At 36.3% G+C, this 19199-nt stretch overlaps 1 protein-coding gene across 8 annotated transcripts in view; it reads right to left on the bottom strand.

The window, feature by feature from the left end:
* LOC103716995 (uncharacterized) overlaps positions 1–19199 on the bottom strand; it is a 54879-nt gene that overhangs the window by 8841 nt on the left and 26839 nt on the right. For 5 of the 8 annotated variants that reach the window (XM_017845175.5, XM_088718046.2, XM_039123661.3 and 2 more), the window contains 10 exons: positions 17712–17740; positions 14311–14443; positions 12553–13116; positions 7833–8380; positions 7681–7744; positions 7485–7587; positions 7161–7348; positions 4716–4841; positions 4260–4330; positions 735–797 (listed from right to left, as the gene is read on the bottom strand). In XM_017845175.5, coding sequence (XP_017700664.4) covers positions 735–797; positions 4260–4330; positions 4716–4841; positions 7161–7348; positions 7485–7587; positions 7681–7744; positions 7833–8380; positions 12553–13116; positions 14311–14443; positions 17712–17740 — 1889 coding nt within the window. Of the gene's footprint in view, positions 1–734; positions 817–4259; positions 4331–4715; positions 4842–7160; positions 7349–7484; positions 7588–7680; positions 7745–7832; positions 8381–12552; positions 13117–14310; positions 14444–17711; positions 17741–19199 lie in introns of all 8 variants that reach the window. The other 3 variants (XR_015976224.2, XR_015976225.2, XR_015976223.2) reach the window with 3 other exon arrangements.

Genomic DNA, 19199 nt, shown 5'->3' on the forward strand with positions numbered 1-19199 from the left:
GCTGGCCATTTTGCTCAAAGAAAACCCTTCGCACAATTATTTTTAACAAAATTAATAGCTAATTAATTTTGAATCAGTATAAGATTTAAAAGTTAATAAAATTATCCTACATCCAAAATATTTAGAAGTGATGTGCATTTGCATGTCTATTATAACTAGTTATAAAATACTCCCGAAATTCACGAAGGATCAAAGACTAAGTTTTACAGAGTTGGTAGTTTAAACATAATAAGGTTCTTAGGTTGAAGAATCCCATGAGAAATTTGTTAAATTGTAAGGCAGTAAGGCAGTGAACAAGTGTTAGATTATAAGTAGAGATAAATTAGTAATCAATTATGACACTCTCTGTTTTCTCATGATACATGCATGTAATATAAAGTTTATTACAGATGTTTCTCATATTGCATGAACATCAACAACCAACATGCTGAAAATAAAATTGAAAATTTTAGAAGTTTTCTGTAACAATGTTCCTTTTGAAATGTTGAAAGATGATCACATGCAAGTCTACGCTTTTAATTTTTTTTGTGTCAAGATGCCAAAGCACAAGATGATATTGATGTGATATTTGCCTAAAAAGAAAATCCAAAATGAAAATAGAATGATAATAGCCAAAAGTAAACACTAAACAAACAAGAATTTCACAAAAAAAAAAGAAGACTTCTGAAGTTCAAACCATAGAAACTAATAAAGGAAGAAAGACCATAGCATCCAAACATAGACATAAGACTAACCCATTGTGCTCTAACCCAAGCTCTTTCACCTCCCATTTTGCATTTGCGATCCTATCTGCATACCTAAGATACAACAACCAACCTATAAAAATGCAAAACCATAAAGATCTAAATTAACAAAGAATAGTAGCTCAGAGAGAGAGAGAGCAAAAACAATATTGTTTGGAACATAAACTCTGCCTATACGTCTTGGGCCTGCATTGCATTGTAAGAAAAGATGATACATAAGCTGGAAATGTTTACATTTGTGCCACTTAAATAATGTTGATGTGCACTTCAACCTGGGTTATAGGTTTATATATTGCGGAATTTGCAAAACTTTCTTTTTTCATTGAACATCTGGCAAACATGCAGAAATCCAACATGCAAAATTATTAACATGGATTTAAGTCAGAAGGTAGGAAAGTGAGTGGACAGGTGCTGTAACATGCCAAAACTTCAAAAAGAGTAAAAAAAATGATGTTTGGTTCAGTTTGAGCCAACTGATATGGGTTGATATGGCTTGGAACCCCCAGGAACAATCCAACATTTGGCCTAGCACGTTACATGCCAGCTAGCATAGGTCGCTGCCTGAATTACATTCCTAAATAATGAATAATTTGAAATTTTAATAAAGAAGGGACAAGGATATTAAATGAATGAAAATTGTTTCGAAGAGGCAATTCCACGTTAACAATGCTAAGTGATAAGCTATCCGGATACTATTTAAACCCATACATCTCTTCAGTTCCCCAACTTCATGCTTAGCAGAGAGTCATGGCTCATCTTTTCGCCTCCAAATCTGTCCCTAGTCTCTCTAGTAACAAACAGACTCCCATATTGTTAAGATGCCCTCACTTTGCAGCTCTTAGTCCCAAACCCATAAAGAGAGAGAGAGAGAGGCAGCCATGGTTTTATGTGCTGTGGCGCAGCATGACATGGCATTTTTCATAATGTGTAAGAGATTGGCATACTGCACTCGCATAGTCCTAGCTGCATGAGGTATTACACATGGTGCAAAGCCAATGTATGTCAAGTACTTTGATTCCTGAATGATCCGCATCACTTTTCTGGTTCTACTTTAACAAAACATTCCCCTTTTATGTGGAAAAGGTCCGTGTCAATAATTATGATCTTATATATAAACGGATCCTAAATATCTTGTTCATTTTGAACAAAACATTTTCATTTTACATTGGTTTAAAAAATGTAATGTTTTGAGAGGGAGATTATTTCACTAATCAAATAATGGCTATTTGACATATCCACACCCATGGATTTTCCACAAAGTGATGACAAAATATATATCTTGTACAAATCTTTCCATTTTCCAATTTGATCCAATCCATATTTCTTCGTACATTGACAACTTAGCACAACATAGCATGCAACAAAATATATCGTGTCATTGTTAGGCAAACATGCTATCCACATGGGAAACTTTAATCCTTGGTCAAAACAGATATATTTAATCAGAAAACAAAAGAGTGCACTATAAACCCTTACAGATATAACAATCTAAAGTGAAGTCAGACAATGCTATCAAATTAAAACATAAAGCTTGCAGGTATTTGCATGTGCATAATGCTAGTCTTGTGAGTAAAGAATAATGCTATTAATAAATATAGAGACAAGGAAAATAGAGACTTGCCACTTCATGACTGATATTACGACCATAATCCACTTTTTAAACTTAAATAAATCTTCATTCTCCCAAGGTACAAAGTACAAGCATAGAGCATGACTCTCTGCACATTAAAACATTCTTGGAATATTGAATAACCGTCAATTTACTTGTGGTTAGTACCACTCATCTTTGTAGCTTTTCAGCTCATACTCAATGATGCCTAACAAACAATGTGATAAATTTTTACGGTGGACAGTTTTCATATCAATCTTTTTTCCCATTTTAATATTATATCATTGTTAGTTTGCAAATTGGGGCTGTCAGTACAGTATAGTAAGATAACAATATAAAACCATAATATTCAAGTGAGTTTTGATGAGTTCAAAAGTAATTGAACATTGTTTCTTTAATTATGTGACATTTTATGGATTTGATATCTTTTATTAGGATAAAATCAATGAAATATATGAAACTACTGAGACTGAAACTCACTGGGCATGGCTAAAATTGAAACTAGATTTTTGAACCATGTCCTCAACCTATGTATCCTTCCTCATCTACGTGAGGGAAAAATAGTTTTCTTAAAATATTATTGGCTAGCTCAAGGTATGCCGAACCAATACTGACAAGCATGCCAGCCGGTCATTGGTATGGTATGGTACAAACGTACCATACCAAAGCATAGCTTACTGGAACCAGCGGGAGGGAGAGGGAGAAGGGGAAGAGGAGGGGAGGGGAGGAGCGAGGATCACTGTGCCCCCAATCGAAAAGCCCTCAAGGGTCAAGGTAAGGGTTTTGCTCGCCCGCTTCTCCTACTTCTAGAATCTCAGGAAAAAGAGAGAGAGAGAGAAGGGGGGTGGGGACTCATCAGGCCAGAGGGCTTCAAACAGCATCAAGAGAGCTGGAGGAGCTTTGAGCTTCATTAGTCTAGGAGAGAGAGAGAGAAGGGAGGGGAGGGGGACTCACCTGGCCGGGAGGGCTTCGAACGTCGGGAAAGTTGGAGGAACTTTGAGCCTTCTTTTTCGATTCAAGAGGCAGTAACCAATGAGCTTCGAACAATGCAGTGATATATCTTGTTTCAATGGGATGAACATTGCCGGTATCTGACCGGTCTGTTTCGGTATGCCTCCAACCGGCCAGTTTGGCATGGTTCAACCAACAATAAATGGGCTATTAAGAAGATTATGCAACTTAGTTTATTTTCAGTGCAAGCCAACTAGTGACATGTTCAAACCATGTTGTCATGTCAAATCTCAGTAGGACATGCTAAACTTGAAATAGTATTTCTATATTCTATCACCAATTTTGGTCAAGCAAATACCAAGAAACGATCATAAGACTTTAAAAGAACTGAGGGTGAAAGTAAACTTTCATATGTAAACTAGAGGAATTGTAAATAGCTAATGAACTTTTTAGTTTCATCGTGAAACCAAACACAAATTCCATCATTAAACTCAGAATCAATGCTTCTTGTTATCATTAACACACACACCCCCTTGGGGGTGCAGATATCATTAGCGAGAAGAGAATCTGCAAAAGGAAACATTTGTATCGGCTAATACCAGGCAATTAAGAATAGTGGATAAATGAATCATTCAATCTTAAAGTTCGATGATGCTAGTATGGTTCCCTTCCATTTACAGTATTCTATACTCCATATAACATAAATATCAATGCTCTTGTGGTATCTAATGTACACCATGCAACAACTGAGACCATTGCGCTATTGGTAAGTTTAAGATTTGCAGTATTGAGAAAACACAATGAAAAATTGCTCATAATGATATTTTAGTAAAACATGGTGTACAATTCACAGCTCAAAGTATGAAGAATTGCTAGAGTAACAACCAATAATTTTCCATAAACATCTTATTTTTTAATTTAAGAAGCCTATATGTTAGGGGTTGTCAAAACTCTACCCATTGATATGTAGAAGCAGATGTGCTGTCGTCCTATAAATATGCTCAGAGAGATCTGGAACGGAATCTACCTGAAAAAAGGGGCATATTTTGTCACAAAACAAGTCTAATTGCTATCACCAATATAATTTAAAATATGAAGATTCAGATAACAGATTTGAAGAATAATATCCAAGCTAATAGCTGCGAAAGAAGCAGAAGACACGATTTGACCTCTAAGGTATCAAGGTTTTAAGTGCCAGACACTGCCAGACCAGTATATAGACCAGGATTGCATCAGCAAAACACTCATTAAAACATTTCAAAAATTTTAATAGTAAAAATGGTCCTGAAAATTTTTAGTCCTTTTTTTCCAGATTGGCAGTGCACTCTATTGCACCAGTACTTGAAACCTTGGCACATAATGAAAGATCCTGAGCTTAACAATGTTACAGCTATCACAAGAAGTAAATATACCAGATTACCAAAAAAATCTTCAACCATTGTTGCATTGTGCTGCAATAGCATTGACTGGAGATGAGTTCTCGATCTATACAATAGTCGTGCGACTAGTGATATTGTTTCAGCACCTGCACATCTTTCCTGTAAGCAATGGTGAAGTTATCAATGTATTGTAGCTCTTAGGGCAAACAAACACGCATATTTACTAGACTGCAGTGGTCAAGCTAGTGAAGGATGATCCATGGAACTAAATGAATAGTTTCCCAACAACTAGAAGTGATTTTTTATGTTAATTTTGGTTAGGGACTATCAAAACTTGTCCGATTGTATTTTGAGGCACAATTACAGAGAAAAGATGTGGATTGATGAATCAGAATGCTGATCATGCATTTTCGTACACAAGGGCTGGCTATGTCTGGGAACATTAATGCTGTCCTTATACATCTACAAATATGTGTGCATATCATGTTGCATGTATGAGTTCAACATGAGAACGTAATTTTGGTATTGTGGTATACTTGCACTATGGTGACTATGCTCTCATTTATTTATTACAAAACAAAGACTTATCGCCCTCATTTATGGATTGATACATCCTAGCTCCAATTAAGCTGAGCATACAAAGTGTTTAGTGCCTAGAATACTTTCCTTATTCATCATGGTGCTACTACACTTGTGGCTACTTCATATTTCTACCTACATACGTACATTCCTTGGCTCTTCCCAAATCCTGTTAAGTTTGTTACATGGTATCTGAGCAAATTTTTACCAGTCATTGTCCCTTGTGTTGCTCAGTTAGATGAAATACAAAAAGATAGTTCCACATACAAATGCATTTAGCTTAATACATTCCTATCAAATTTAGGTATTTTTAGCAAAAATGAGTCATAGTAGCAATGCGAGGACCTTTATGGGCGTGTTTATTTCCACACCAATTGTGTAATAGGGAGATCTTGGATATTTATACAAGGCAAGAAACCCACATACCACTATATGAATAGTCTTTTTGGACGAAGTTATGAGTCGTTACAAATGGTATCAAAGTAGATCCGACCCACGACCTATGTAACTAAGAGACATGGTATGCCGTACCGTACCAAACCGGACGATACCGAATGTACCATACCGTACCGATTCTGGTACCAGAGGCATACCGACACTATGCTAGTGTGGCATCCGTACAGGATCTGGTACCAAGACGGCGAACCTTGCTGGGAGATACTATGGCATGGGCCTTTTGGGGCTGATCACATATAAATCATGGTATTTGTGATTAGATATGATAAGATTTGGTCCTTGCACTTGGCGAGGATACCAAGGTTTAAAAGGGTCTTGTATGTGAGGACATATGGATGTATCCTTAGTCCCTTATCAGTTGTGCACCGAGGAAAACTTGGGCACTTATTCAAGGTTAAGGATAGCCTTTTGAGGTGAGATCTTAGATTATTATAAAAGGTATTAGAGCAAACCTGGCCCATGACCCATATGGCCTAGGGAGCACTATAGCATGGGCCTATCGGGGGTTGACTATAGGCCAATCATGGTGCTTGTGATTGGATTAGATGGGATTTGGACCTTTTACTAGGTAAGGACATGATGACTTAAATTGGGATGCATGAGGAGTCGTGCATATGTGTGACTAGTCCCACTTCAATTATGCATTGGATAGATCTTGGGCATATATAAGACCAAGGAACCCAACACCTTCTGGCTAGTCTTTTAGGGTGAGGTCCTCGGTCATTATAAATAATATCTGAGCTAATCTAGCCCACAATTCATTTGTGACTAAGAGGCACGGCACCATGAGCTTTTTGAGGTTGATCACGGGTCGATCATGGTATTTGCAATTGGATATGATCCCTTAGGCTGACAAGTTTTTAACAGGAGTATGTAAGGATCTTGTGGTCAAGTGTTTAGTCCCACATCGGTTGTATGCTGGAAAAATCTTAAGTACATATATAGAAACAAGGAACCCAAATAACACCTTCTAACTAGCCTTTTTGGACGAGGTTCTAGATCATTACAAGCAATTAGGTCTAGCATAATAAATTTTGAGGAGCCACTTGGAAAACTTTGTCATTGACTAAAATCTTCTAGCTTAAAGTATTGATTGTCAATATAAGCCCACACATGTCCTGTCAATTGAGAATTATAGCACAGTTGGTTAAATTGACCTTCATATCAATCTTACCAAAAGCATCAGCTAATATTATCATTATAATAAGGCAACAGAAGCACTTAATTAGGATTATGACATGCAATTTGTTTACTGCATAACAAATAATCTGCAAAGAAAGCAAAAGAAAAACATCAGGTTCATAGACATTTATATTCAAATTAAGGGTTGCGTCCTTAGTAATTGTTGGTCAATTTAAATTCATTTAAAAAAGAAAAAAATCAATATTTTAAAAGAAAACATACATTGACATGGTATGAACATACAATGTAAGGAACATATACCTTCAACCCAAATGAAGTACTTGGGGCTTGCCCGAACATGGTACTAGGCGGTATAGTAGGCATTACGTCCATATGTGTGAATGCTGTATTTAATGACATGGGTGATGAGGGTGAACATGCTACATTTTGGGGTCTGATCCACATGTCATAATCTTGCATAATTTTCGATAAGGCTGTTTTAAGCCGAGCTGACCATGACAAGAAAACAAGCAAGTTTGTAATTTATTGATATATATAAATTACATATAATAGATCACTCAGTGCACATGCATCCACACAGATGCACAGAGAGAGATGATTAAAAAAGAAAAAACAGCTGCTCACAAGATAGCGTATCTGGTAAGGATTTTCCACTTTGATTTATGTCCTGTTGGCCAAATGTCTCAAAAGTATGAAGATAAAAAATCCCAAACAGATGACAGATGCCCTGCAATAACTCAATGAGAACAAGGGAAAAGATTCAATAATATTCCTGCCAAGGTTTCAAAGCAGTAAAAAGAAACAGTATGCAGAATGATACCTTGAAGAACTCAACATTGACTATTTCCAACTTCTGCATGAGCCTGGCATATTTGTCCATTAACCTGATTCATTTAAATTTATGTAGCTTTAGTATTTTAACAAGAATATATAATAAACATGATATTTCCTTTTTGATTTTAGAACAGCTACCTTAGCAGACAAAGTGAAGATCCCGTTTGGGCTGAAACTTCTTCATCATTCCAATTAGCAAAATTTTTTCTAGCAGGTCTTGATTTAGATATTCGACTAGGAAGCTGACTATCCTCATCAATAAAGTCAGCAAGAAGATCTTCATTTTCATCCTCCATAAGAGAACTACTTCCATTTATACCAGAATGACCCTTTGCAGACATACTGTTATTATGTAAGAGATCAACAGCATGCCCATCAGCTAAATCTGAGGCCATTGATCCATTGAATAATAAATGAGCTTTTGGTGATTCTTTAGAGCCCGATGCCAGCTTTGAAGAAAATAAATTTTCTGACTTAAGCCAACAGGCAAATCCATTATTCTGCTTTCCAGTAAATGTTGGATCATACATTTTTTTAGAGTGAAGTGCTGACGATATGTTAGCATTACCAACAGAAGGAACAATCAGGGGAGCACCATCACCAATAAGACCAGCCAAACTGATTACTTGTAGTGCCTCTGCTGGCATTTTCACCCAAGATTCTTTCTCCAGGACCATCTTAAGTGCCTGATACATAGCAGACATTTAATAGAAGATACAAATCCAGTCATGATCAGACAGCAATTACGTATTAGCCATTTTTTATACTAAAAAAATTGTAATGGATGCAACTCCTATAAAATATAGCAACTAGTAAGAAGCTCATGTAACATGCAGTAGTACGAAGCTCAAGTAACAAGAATCTTATGAGTCTAATACGATGAACTGATGAAGAATGTAAAGCGAAAAAAGAGTGTCCTTAAACGCAATTTTCAAATTTAAAATTAGTTGCTAATACAGAGGCAATGCACTATATTTCGTAATTGTTATTTGTTAATTATATATATTATAGCAAGATTTGTTGTACTAACCTATACCCCCCTATAAAGTACCGGCTGTACCATATGGTACCAGTAAGATACTATATGGTACCAAGATTCAGTTTGGTATATAAGCTAAACCGATCCATACTAGTCTAAACTGAGCAAAAGCACCCAGTACTACCCGGTTTATGATGGTATCATGACTAGGAGAAAGAAAAAAGTATTGAAACTTTGAATGCCTATCTCAATATGTCAAAAATGTCATACCACCCAGTAATGTACTGAATACTGATAGTACCGATTTTGCGAACCTTGTACATAAGACTCTAGCTCTGGCTGAAATAATAAAAAATCTATTAAATATCAAAAATTAGAAACAGAAATATTAAGAAAAAGAATGACACCAGCCACAGATGGCATCTGACATCATGTCTTCCTTTTCTAATATATACAAATATATCTGAGCATCTGCACGTCTCCACACTCCCCAATCCTAATAGCTACTACTAAAATTAATAAGCACACCTCTCATTGCATTCAATTCTTCATCAAATAGGAGTGAAACATAAGTAGCGGACCTCCAAAATGTTGGAGTATTTTTATCAAATTATATAAATAATGGAACATGTTTTAACTAGATGCAGAATCACAGCCATCAATACTTCCTTAGATGCATAACACATGTTGAACACAAGTTTACATATTAATGCATTGTTTGGGGTCTTTGGCTCATCATATTGTCAGTTTCATAGTAAAGTTAATAATGATATTCGAATATATATATATATATATATTTGAAAAACATGTTTATATATCATTTTATTGTTTGGTTAATGACAATCTACATGTCCATAATATTTGAGCTATAACCATAATTATAATCATCTAGCCCTATCCCAACGAAGGTTTAAAGCCCTCGGATGGGGTCGTCCCAGTGTTTCCATGGTACAAGATGCCCCATGTCCCAATAATCATGATAGCAGATGTCGTCTCATCCCAATCAAACTCCCAACTTTGTCCCAACACTCAAGATGGTACCCCACCTTTACTCAGGATGATGGGATGCCCTCATCCCGTCTAGGGGTGTGCAACAAAATCAGCCAAATCACAAAACCGACCCAAACCAATTTTTCCCGTTTAGTTTGGATTAGGATTTTCCACATTCGGTCTGGTTTCGGTTTGGAATTTTTTGGAACTGAAAAATTGGTTTAGTTTTGGTTTAAGTTGTTTCAGTTCAAAAAAAAAAATACAACTTAAACCAAACCGACCCACATATATACCAACTTAATTGGACTGGGCATGCCAACCCGATGCACTAGTCGCACCCAAACCGACCATAACCCAAGATCTAAACCCCACCCCCCCAAATTAAAATTCCTCGATATCATGCTCGACGAGAGGACTCATGAGGAATCTCATTTTAAAATGAGGAACAAATAGCCAATGTGGGACTAAATGGAATCAGCTCTCTCAACTCTTTTAATCCTGACACCTCTGAATCGTTTGATCAAACATCAACAATCTCCATTACCCAGACATTAATATATATATATATATATGAAATTTACCCCTAAACCCTAGCTGCCCTCTCACCTATCTCCCACTCTCCACGCTCTCGGCCTCCTTCCATCCGGAAATCGCCACCTCTCTAGCGGCTCCCCATGTCCATGCAAGGTTCGCCATCTCGGTACCAGACTTCGTACCAATGGCATACTAGCACAGTATCTGTACGGTATAGTATAGAATTTTTTGTTATATCAAGTGTTGGTATGCCACCGGTACCGAGTACCGGTACGGTACGCCCCATACCATCCGATTTGGGCTGGTACGGCATACCATGCATCCAGATTCTAAAACATTGCCATTAGAATGGAACGAAGCACACGGGATGGTTACCAAGGGAGATTGAGGTGGAAGCCTACCGACGTCTCTTCCCCATCCACTTCTACAAGCGCCATCTTCTCCAGTTAGTGCGCCCTAATGCCTGGCCCCTCAACCACACTACGGATACCACCATCACCCTTGGTACTCTCCTCCTGCTTCCTCCTCTCTTCTTTATAGTCGCCCACGATGCCCACTTTCTGTTCTCTAAAATTAGCCCTCTCTTACTCTCTTTCTCTAGGTCCTGTTGCTTCTGCCAATGGTTTTTCTTTGGTTACGATCGGTGACATGGTGCATTTTCTTTTATTACAACTCCTTTCATTACTACTTACTAGGAGATGATTTTTTGAATATATGCCTCAACTGCTTGATCAAATGTTTTAGTTTCTCCTTTTGTGACTAGGAAATGCATTAATGAATATGTGTCTCAAGACTCTCAACTGCTTGACGAAATGTTTTAGTTTCTTCTTTTGTTATTAGGAAATGCTTTTCTGAATATGTGCGGCATATAGGAGGGTGCCAGGATCCAACGCTGATGTCCTGCGACTAAGGCGGTGCAGCAGGAGAACCTCAAGGTACATAGGTGAGTTCACCCTCGCGGATCTCAACCACATGCCCTACACCCACTATCTCAACCACTCAACCTAATAACCCAAACCCAACCGAACCGAATTTTCAAGTCAATTTGAACCGATTCACATGGTCAGTTCCGTTTCAGTTTTGGTTTTAGGAAACTTATTTAGATTAGTTTAGTTTCAAAAATAACCCTAAACCTGCCCGACCCAGACAGTGCACACCCCTAGTCCCACCAATATTTAAAACCACTTGGTCCAAAACTCCCAACTATTTGATGTTGCATTTATGGATTCTCATTCAGCAAGTATTTTTATTCAAGGTCGCCTCTTACGTTATTTCAAGCCTTTCCATATTTTCTGACAACCTACATCCATGTTACCTTAGGTCTTCCAATCCTTCTGCTTCGAGATAAATTAAATACCCCTCCTTACCCAAGCCCTCTCCTATCTTTGTTGTTCACGTCCATACCATCACAATCGATTCTCAATCACTTTGTCCTATGCTTGAATAAGATATGAAAGAGAGATAGAATCAGCCCCCAAGCTAGCTTGAATAAATTTGGGCAGTAATATTCAATCAATACAACAAAACTTTTCAACAAACATATTGAATTCCCTCTACATGTGTAGAAGGTACTGTAGAATAAGAATCTTAAAATATCAAAATTTACTAGAATTTTAGCCTGAATTAGCCTAACGTGGCATCTAAAGAATGACTGGAATATGGAAGAATGGCAGTGATCAAACAGATTCAAAACATTATGATCCATCCACTCCAGTTTCAGTGACACTGTTGTTGGTCTTCCATTTGACAGTGATCAGATTTCAGTGATGATCCAGTAAGATAGTCTAGTGAGGTTTTATGTATATTTTTTTAATGATATACATCTTCAATGAGTTCAAGTAACTCATGTAAACATTGTCATCAAGGTTACGTAAACACATATTCATGGCACATGCATGCACATATGCATGTATATATCCATGTATCAGCGTGTCCACACGCAGGTGCATGTCTTGCGCATGAAATGCAAGTACTTAGTGTATATTTACAACAAATTAGATTCTATACTTTCTTTAACATGCAAAATGATCAGCAACTATCTGAGAAATCAATAAAGAAACAAAATCAGGTCATATTTCCGAAGATCTGGAAACACAAAAAAAAGAGGAAAACAAAGAAAAAAACAAAGGAAAACAGGAAACAGAAACATCAAAGCAACTGAAAGGAAACAGCACAAGTTTTTATAGAGGAGAAAAATGTGCAACAGTGCATGACTAATAATAAATGCACATAAGAGCAAGTGCAGGTTAAGTGATTCTGTTACTCAACAAAGAGAGAGTTTCAATTTATTCGATCAAGAGGTAAAATATTCCAAAAAAGGAAAAAAATTATAAGATGAATGGAAGTGATACATACATAAACATTTTGACGATGAAAGGCTGCAACATAATTTTCGCAAACAACTTTCAATTTTTGCCTGAAATCAGCAGCTTCCACTCCACAGAATGCTTCACCAGCCAAAATAAATACATTAAGATCTTCATAGTTCCTCAGAAATTGGTAATTGCTAGTTGAGCAGATAGCAGAACAGGAAAGCAAGACAGATAAACGACTTGTTATAAGTTGCCATAGATTTTTTCTCCCTCTCTCTAATGTATGTGCAACAAATGCTGTGGTATCTTTTCTCAGCTTATAAAATGGAGAATCACTTCTTGCTGTAGCAGTTTCAACATCGCTTCTCTCCGTAGATGATGTACAAGAATTTGAAGATGTTGATCCCAGATTTTCAGTTACGCCAACAACAGATGAACTATTTGTTGAATCAAAGTCTTCCATTTTTGGCACAGATTCAGATTTAAATTCATTCCGTACAACTGAATTGCTTGATACCCGTGACTCCAAATCAACTACAATTCCTTCTAAGCACTGAGATGTGTTACTTTTCTTCAACTCATAGTTTAGTGCTTGGGGTTCAAAATCCTGGAGGAACAAATAAGTGCAATAGTAAGAAAATCCCATTACATAATAACAAAATCCAGTATAGCTCTAATATACTAAGATAAGGCTTCATTGCTAATGTATTAATATCCTTGATAATAAAATTGATGTTCCCTCAAAAAAAAAAGGGAAAGAAAAAGAAAGACAATAAACTTTATAGCACATAGTACCGACTTGCATTTTATGCACATTACGACATTGCATTTAGCTGTGAAGGAAGTCCAAAATAAATTTTCTGAAATACTGGTCCATGGGCATAACGTTCAGCAACATGGACACATCAACTTTTGAGGATGACAAACAGTTCTAGAAAGGATAATTTAAGTAAAATCAGATAATGCGTCCAACAACATATTAAATTGTCACATATTACAGATACCATTGAAGTTTGTGTAGAATTATATATCATTTAAGACTCATCTTATCAAATAAGAAATGCAAAAGAACAAGTCTCTGTATTAAAGGCTTTACTTTGTACATGTTAGAAACCCGTCATTTTAGCTGGACTTTTCAGAATTCAGTAGTAACAGAAATATGCTTATCAAACTCATGGGAATCAATATGCTAATAAGCTTTATCATGGTTCCTTTCTCTTTTTCTTCCAAACAACAGTAGGGGAACCACCTATGAATTACATTAAACAGACATTTGAAAACCATCTTCCAACGCTCAAATTCAGAACCTCCTCCCAATCGAAGGGTGAAACCACTGTGGTAAAGCCAATTTGCATGAACTTTCAACTTGTGGTAAAGGAGTCACAAAAACAAGCTTTAATGGAGGGTTAAGATTTAATGTGAATACATGGTGAAAAATATCATATAAAATGGTCCCAAATAGATGTAATATGATTGACTCCTAGCAGTAATAACTATCATTAGTAAGCATCCACCAAAAGACCATTGAACAATCACAAGCTTTAAATGAAGCCAAATGCAGGAATAGCATCAAGAATAGATACAAAAGATCTAAAATGTAATAAGCTAGCGAAATACCATACAAAGAAAGTACTGCACCATGTCAAACAAGGAAAGAAAAGATAAAGACGCCAATATAAATTACTCAAGTAATTAAAAAATTCTAATCTAACTGGACCATTTTGAATGAAAAATGTTATGACAAAATAAACAAAACTACAAAAAGAAGCAATTACAAAAAATATGAACCTAATTTGCTTACCTTTTCTTCCAGCCGAAAGCTCATGATAGAATAATATGAACACATCAACTTAAATAGGGTATCCAAGGTTTTTAACAAACATTGTCGAAATTTGGATTCAGGTATTTGAACACAGAGATCACTGTAAGTAAATCTGAAGAAGAAAAGGATTAGTAATAGAAGAGAATAAAGGAGAAACTCATGTGCAACCAGAGGCTGCTCATTGCAGCAAACATGCCAACATTCTAATCGATGATGGAATCCTTTCAAGACAGAGAGAGAGAGGAAATGACAGTACAAAGGGAATAAAAATGTCAATACATATTAGAATTATGACCATAAACAAGAAAATGAAATGCATAGACAATTACATGTGTCTCTCTGACACAACTGCATGCAAGTGAAAATGCACTATGGACAACTATATCTACATTTACAATATATGAAAGGTTATAAAGGACATAATTTACATCCAACAGCATTTCCTCTAATTAAAGATAAGTAGAGAAAACACTGTCAGAATATTTTATGTTAAAAAAAATAGATACCATCTCAATGGATGAAAACACTGTCGACCAGGTAACATAGTGGCCTTGTCTAAACATCTCTCAATCATATCTTTGAGAGAATTTCGAGTCGTGGTGATCGGCTCCCCAAAGACCCTTGTTGTTGTGGCTGATCAGCTGGAAGGATGCGTGGAATATTGCTCTCTACCCGTTGCCCTACATCGACCCTAGCCTCGCTAGCTATGAAACTGGCCAGTCATGGAGGCGATCCTCGCTCATCAAGCTTTGATTTCTGCTACTTGCCCACAAGTCATCCAATTATTGGATCATCCTCATCATCAACAAAAACACTATGGATCGGATCTGTATACTTAGTAGCAAATCGTGTGACTCCTAATCCCATGTAAAGTTATAAATATATCTGGTGATAGTTTGAGTTGCCTCCACTATCAGCTACACCCTATGAATCTTCACAATGTCCATCAACATGAAGTCAATACAATGTGCAACATATGGGGTCCAGAAAATATGTGGCCGCCGCTCCAAGATCTCCCTGACAACTTTATATTGTGGTCCATTATCAGTGATGACCTGCACGATATTCTCCTCTCCTACCTGATCAATCACCTCCTTCATCAATCTGAGGATGTATATGGCATCACGTACCTGATCAGAAGTATCAACCGACTTGAGGAAGGAAGTGTTCATATCACAATATGTTAAGAAATTGATAATGCTCCACCTAGTAAGACCGGTCCAACTATTACACATCACCATCAGTCCATATGTGAGCTACTTGCTCTTGTATGAAAAAATCCACTTCTCTAGCTCCTCATTATTATTGTCAAAAAGCTCACCGTAGATATCCTTCGGTCCTGGAGGATCTACACCGGCCAGTTCGAGACCCGTTTCGGCCGGTTCGGAGCCGGTCCGGACTTTAATAGGCGAACCAACCCGGTCTCTGACGGGGTCGGCTCGGTACGAGCCGAACTGAGCAATTCAGTCCGGTTCGACCAACCTTGCTTAATAGTCTTACATTGACTATAACAATTCTTTTGCCACTAAAGCAAAGAAAACATATGTGCATTCTGTTGCAGAATGAAAATCAAAAATCTAGTTCAATATTAGATTCCTTTGAATCTTGAATCTTTTATTTAGGTAAATCTTGAAGTTAGTTATTGAGTCCTATTTTAAGTAGGATTGCTATGCAAGAATCCTACTTTAGGTACACGCTAAGTTGGATAAAGCATAAAGTTCCAAAAATTTTAATTTTAGTTGCTTTAACAGACTCTAATATAGCATTCTGAGAGATTCTAATTTTTGTATTGGGAAAAATTTCGACTGTCCATATAGAGATTGGCTACCTGTTCTTTAGTGTCCTAAATAAATTGTAAATAAGCCGATAAAAAGCTATAAGGGGGGCCTATAGAAGGCCACTAAAAGACAAGTCATGTGGATTATTTGAATGGACGAAAAAGATTTTTGGTATCCCCCACCCCCAGCCCCTTCTTCCCTATTCTATGTTCTTTCCACTGCTATCTTCTCTACATTTGTTGATTTTTGCTTATAAATCAACTACTGATCAATATATTTAGCCCAAAAACCTTGAGTCTTATTTCTCCTATCTATCCCCACTAGAAAACAGCTTAGGCAGCTTTATTTAACCTTTTGTTTTCACTTAATGGCTGCTAAACTTCAGAAATCATAAAGATCTTAAGTCTTAATGATCAACCAGAAAATATATATAAAAGTACTTGAAAGGTGAGGAAAGATGTGGTGGAAATCGTTGTGAAACCTTGAGCAGAATATGGAGAGATCTTCAATAGATCGTTGAAATTTGAAACTGTTGCAGTCCAAATCTTCTACGCAAGGGTATTTGTACGGGTACACATACCAGTATTTCACTCATGCAGCACGGTAACCATACTGACATAGTACACCTCTCAGTGCCAGCACAACAAAATAGCGATGAAATACCACGTGTTGGTACAATACCAATCAGGGAGGCGTACTAATATTTGTTTCTTACCATTACAATCCAACACAGCCAGTATGAACCAGTACGACTGGTACTTCAATCCTTTATCTACCAATGGTAAACCTCAATGATGAGGAAAGGCAAGATGAATAAATGATAAAGGAGATAAAGAATTAAAAATTATACAAAAAATAATGAAGTTCAAATCTACATATAGATAAGAATACCTCCATCTCTTAAGAATTATAAAGGAAATCCAAGAAACTCCATTAAAAACATAAAGACTAAATTTAGAACCACAAATATATTAACCAAAATTACCTAAAGTGACTTGAAGAGTTAAAGGTATTAAAACCATCATTCAACATTTCATTAAATCAAAATGACATGGATCTAGGGAAAGATAATTAGACCCCTAATCTAGTAATGGTTGATGGTTGATACAAAATACTGGCTGAATAATACACTTGGCTTATCACGAATCCTGATGTAAAGAGCAAATCAAGAAAAAAAATAAAATAAAATCTTGCTGCATCATGTAAGCATACAGTTGCAAACTCACACCAAAGTCTTCGAAGAAAAGCATAATATAGTACCAAAAGTTTAAACCTATGCCTTCGAACTTGGCATATTGTCATAATAAATTTAGTATCTACACAGTCATGGAAGCGAACTGCTTGAATATTGCTAGAATCAGCCAACTCAGTTTCTGAAACTAACAAACTCAGCAATATTATATTAATCATCAACCATACAAGTTTACAAGGATTACTTCCACTCAGATATAAAATTTAAAAAAAATACTGAAGACAACTTAAAAATAACAGAGCAATGGACAGTTGAAAAGGATATCACCCACGTCTTAAAACTAATTCCATAATTTGTAATTTTGAATAGGCATACAGGAAAAAGAAGAGAATAGAGTATTCCAGACGCACCTACTTCTCTGCATAGTATTTCCAATTTCCTGCCATGGTAATTAGTCATTTAGAAAATATTTAAAAAAAAAAAGAAAACAAACAATCTGCTGTACAAGAAAAAAGGAGAAATAAAAAATCACTTAACAATTCTATTAACAATAGTTGAAAAGGCCTAACAGGGGATTAAAAAAAAGAAGCAACAGAAGAAGAAGAAACAAAGACCAAAAGGAAGATTAGGAAAATACAAGCTAGATAGAGTGAAATGTGGCAGAGTTTAATGTTCCAGTAAATGCTAAATTTCAAACTGGATATTTTACAATGTTAAGAAAATGAAATTGTCAAGCTAACAACACAAACAATTAAAGAATTTATTCTCAGTTTGAGGACAACTAAGTTTTTACATGCTATTGTCTGAGGCCAACAAATGACTCTTCCAGTGTTCTAATTCTATGGTTTGAAGTTTGAACAAGACATATACTTTCAAAAGGCCCTTGCATCTTTAGGCATTTATGCCCAACATGGAGAGGAAAATTCGGGTCATACAGGTTACATGTCTCAGTAGTCAAGTGCAACTTACTATACAATGATTGTTTCATACTGCTGCATAAAAACAATAAAAAATGAAACATTCAACAACTGTGTCAACTATAAGCATTATGTTTAATGTTCATCAATTACTAACTTCTTCCATAGTTTCTTTGAAATTCTGACAAAAATTTTCAAACAGACATCAAGGTTTAAAACAACTACCCTACAGCACAATCTACATATGAGATAGAGCAAGTTTATCATGTAATTTAACACCCTAGAGTTGGGTGGACAAAATGCAGAATGGATCATCAGATGTATGAAGTTCAATTTTGAGGATTGGCTAGATCACAGTTTTGTAGATCTTAAAGTTGGCTCTATCACTACAGAATATATGAAATTCAATTTTGAGGACATTGAGATAACTGGAAAAGCAGGTAAAGATGATGATCTAGTACCCACTAAATGAATTTTTTATTTTCGCAGCGGAAAATATTTATGTCATACATGGAAAATTCCCTAAGAAAGTTGAGAAATTTTGTTTTCTCAGCCTGCCGTACTGACCAATACCTACCTTACCTATACTGGTAAGCTACAGTATAGTTGTGAGTTTCAGTTCAGTAATATGAGTCAAATCGATCCGTACTAGTTCGAACCGAGCAGAACTGCCTCACACCCCCGATACAGCCCAAAATTAGGGTACTGTTTCGAAATATGCAAAAAAATCAATCAAAGTTAATTGATGTTGCACTGAAATACGAACAACCAGAAATATGCTTCAACGTTAAAATGCATCAAATAAGAAAAAATCACAAAAAATAGAAATAATAGTTAGGAGCATGGTGGAATTATGTAATGTATGATTCATAGAATGTTTGCCACTATGGAATGCATGTATATGGGGAAAAAAGCTGGAAAAATGGAAATGTTGGGAGATATCTTCATAGTTCAAAAACAGTAAGAAGGGGAGAAATCAAA

This window comes from Phoenix dactylifera, chromosome 3 (genome assembly GCF_051530095.1).
Source record: "Phoenix dactylifera cultivar Ajwa chromosome 3, Ajwa_hap1_PhDact_Kaust_v1.1, whole genome shotgun sequence".
NCBI classification, from domain to species: domain Eukaryota; kingdom Viridiplantae; phylum Streptophyta; class Magnoliopsida; order Arecales; family Arecaceae; genus Phoenix; species Phoenix dactylifera.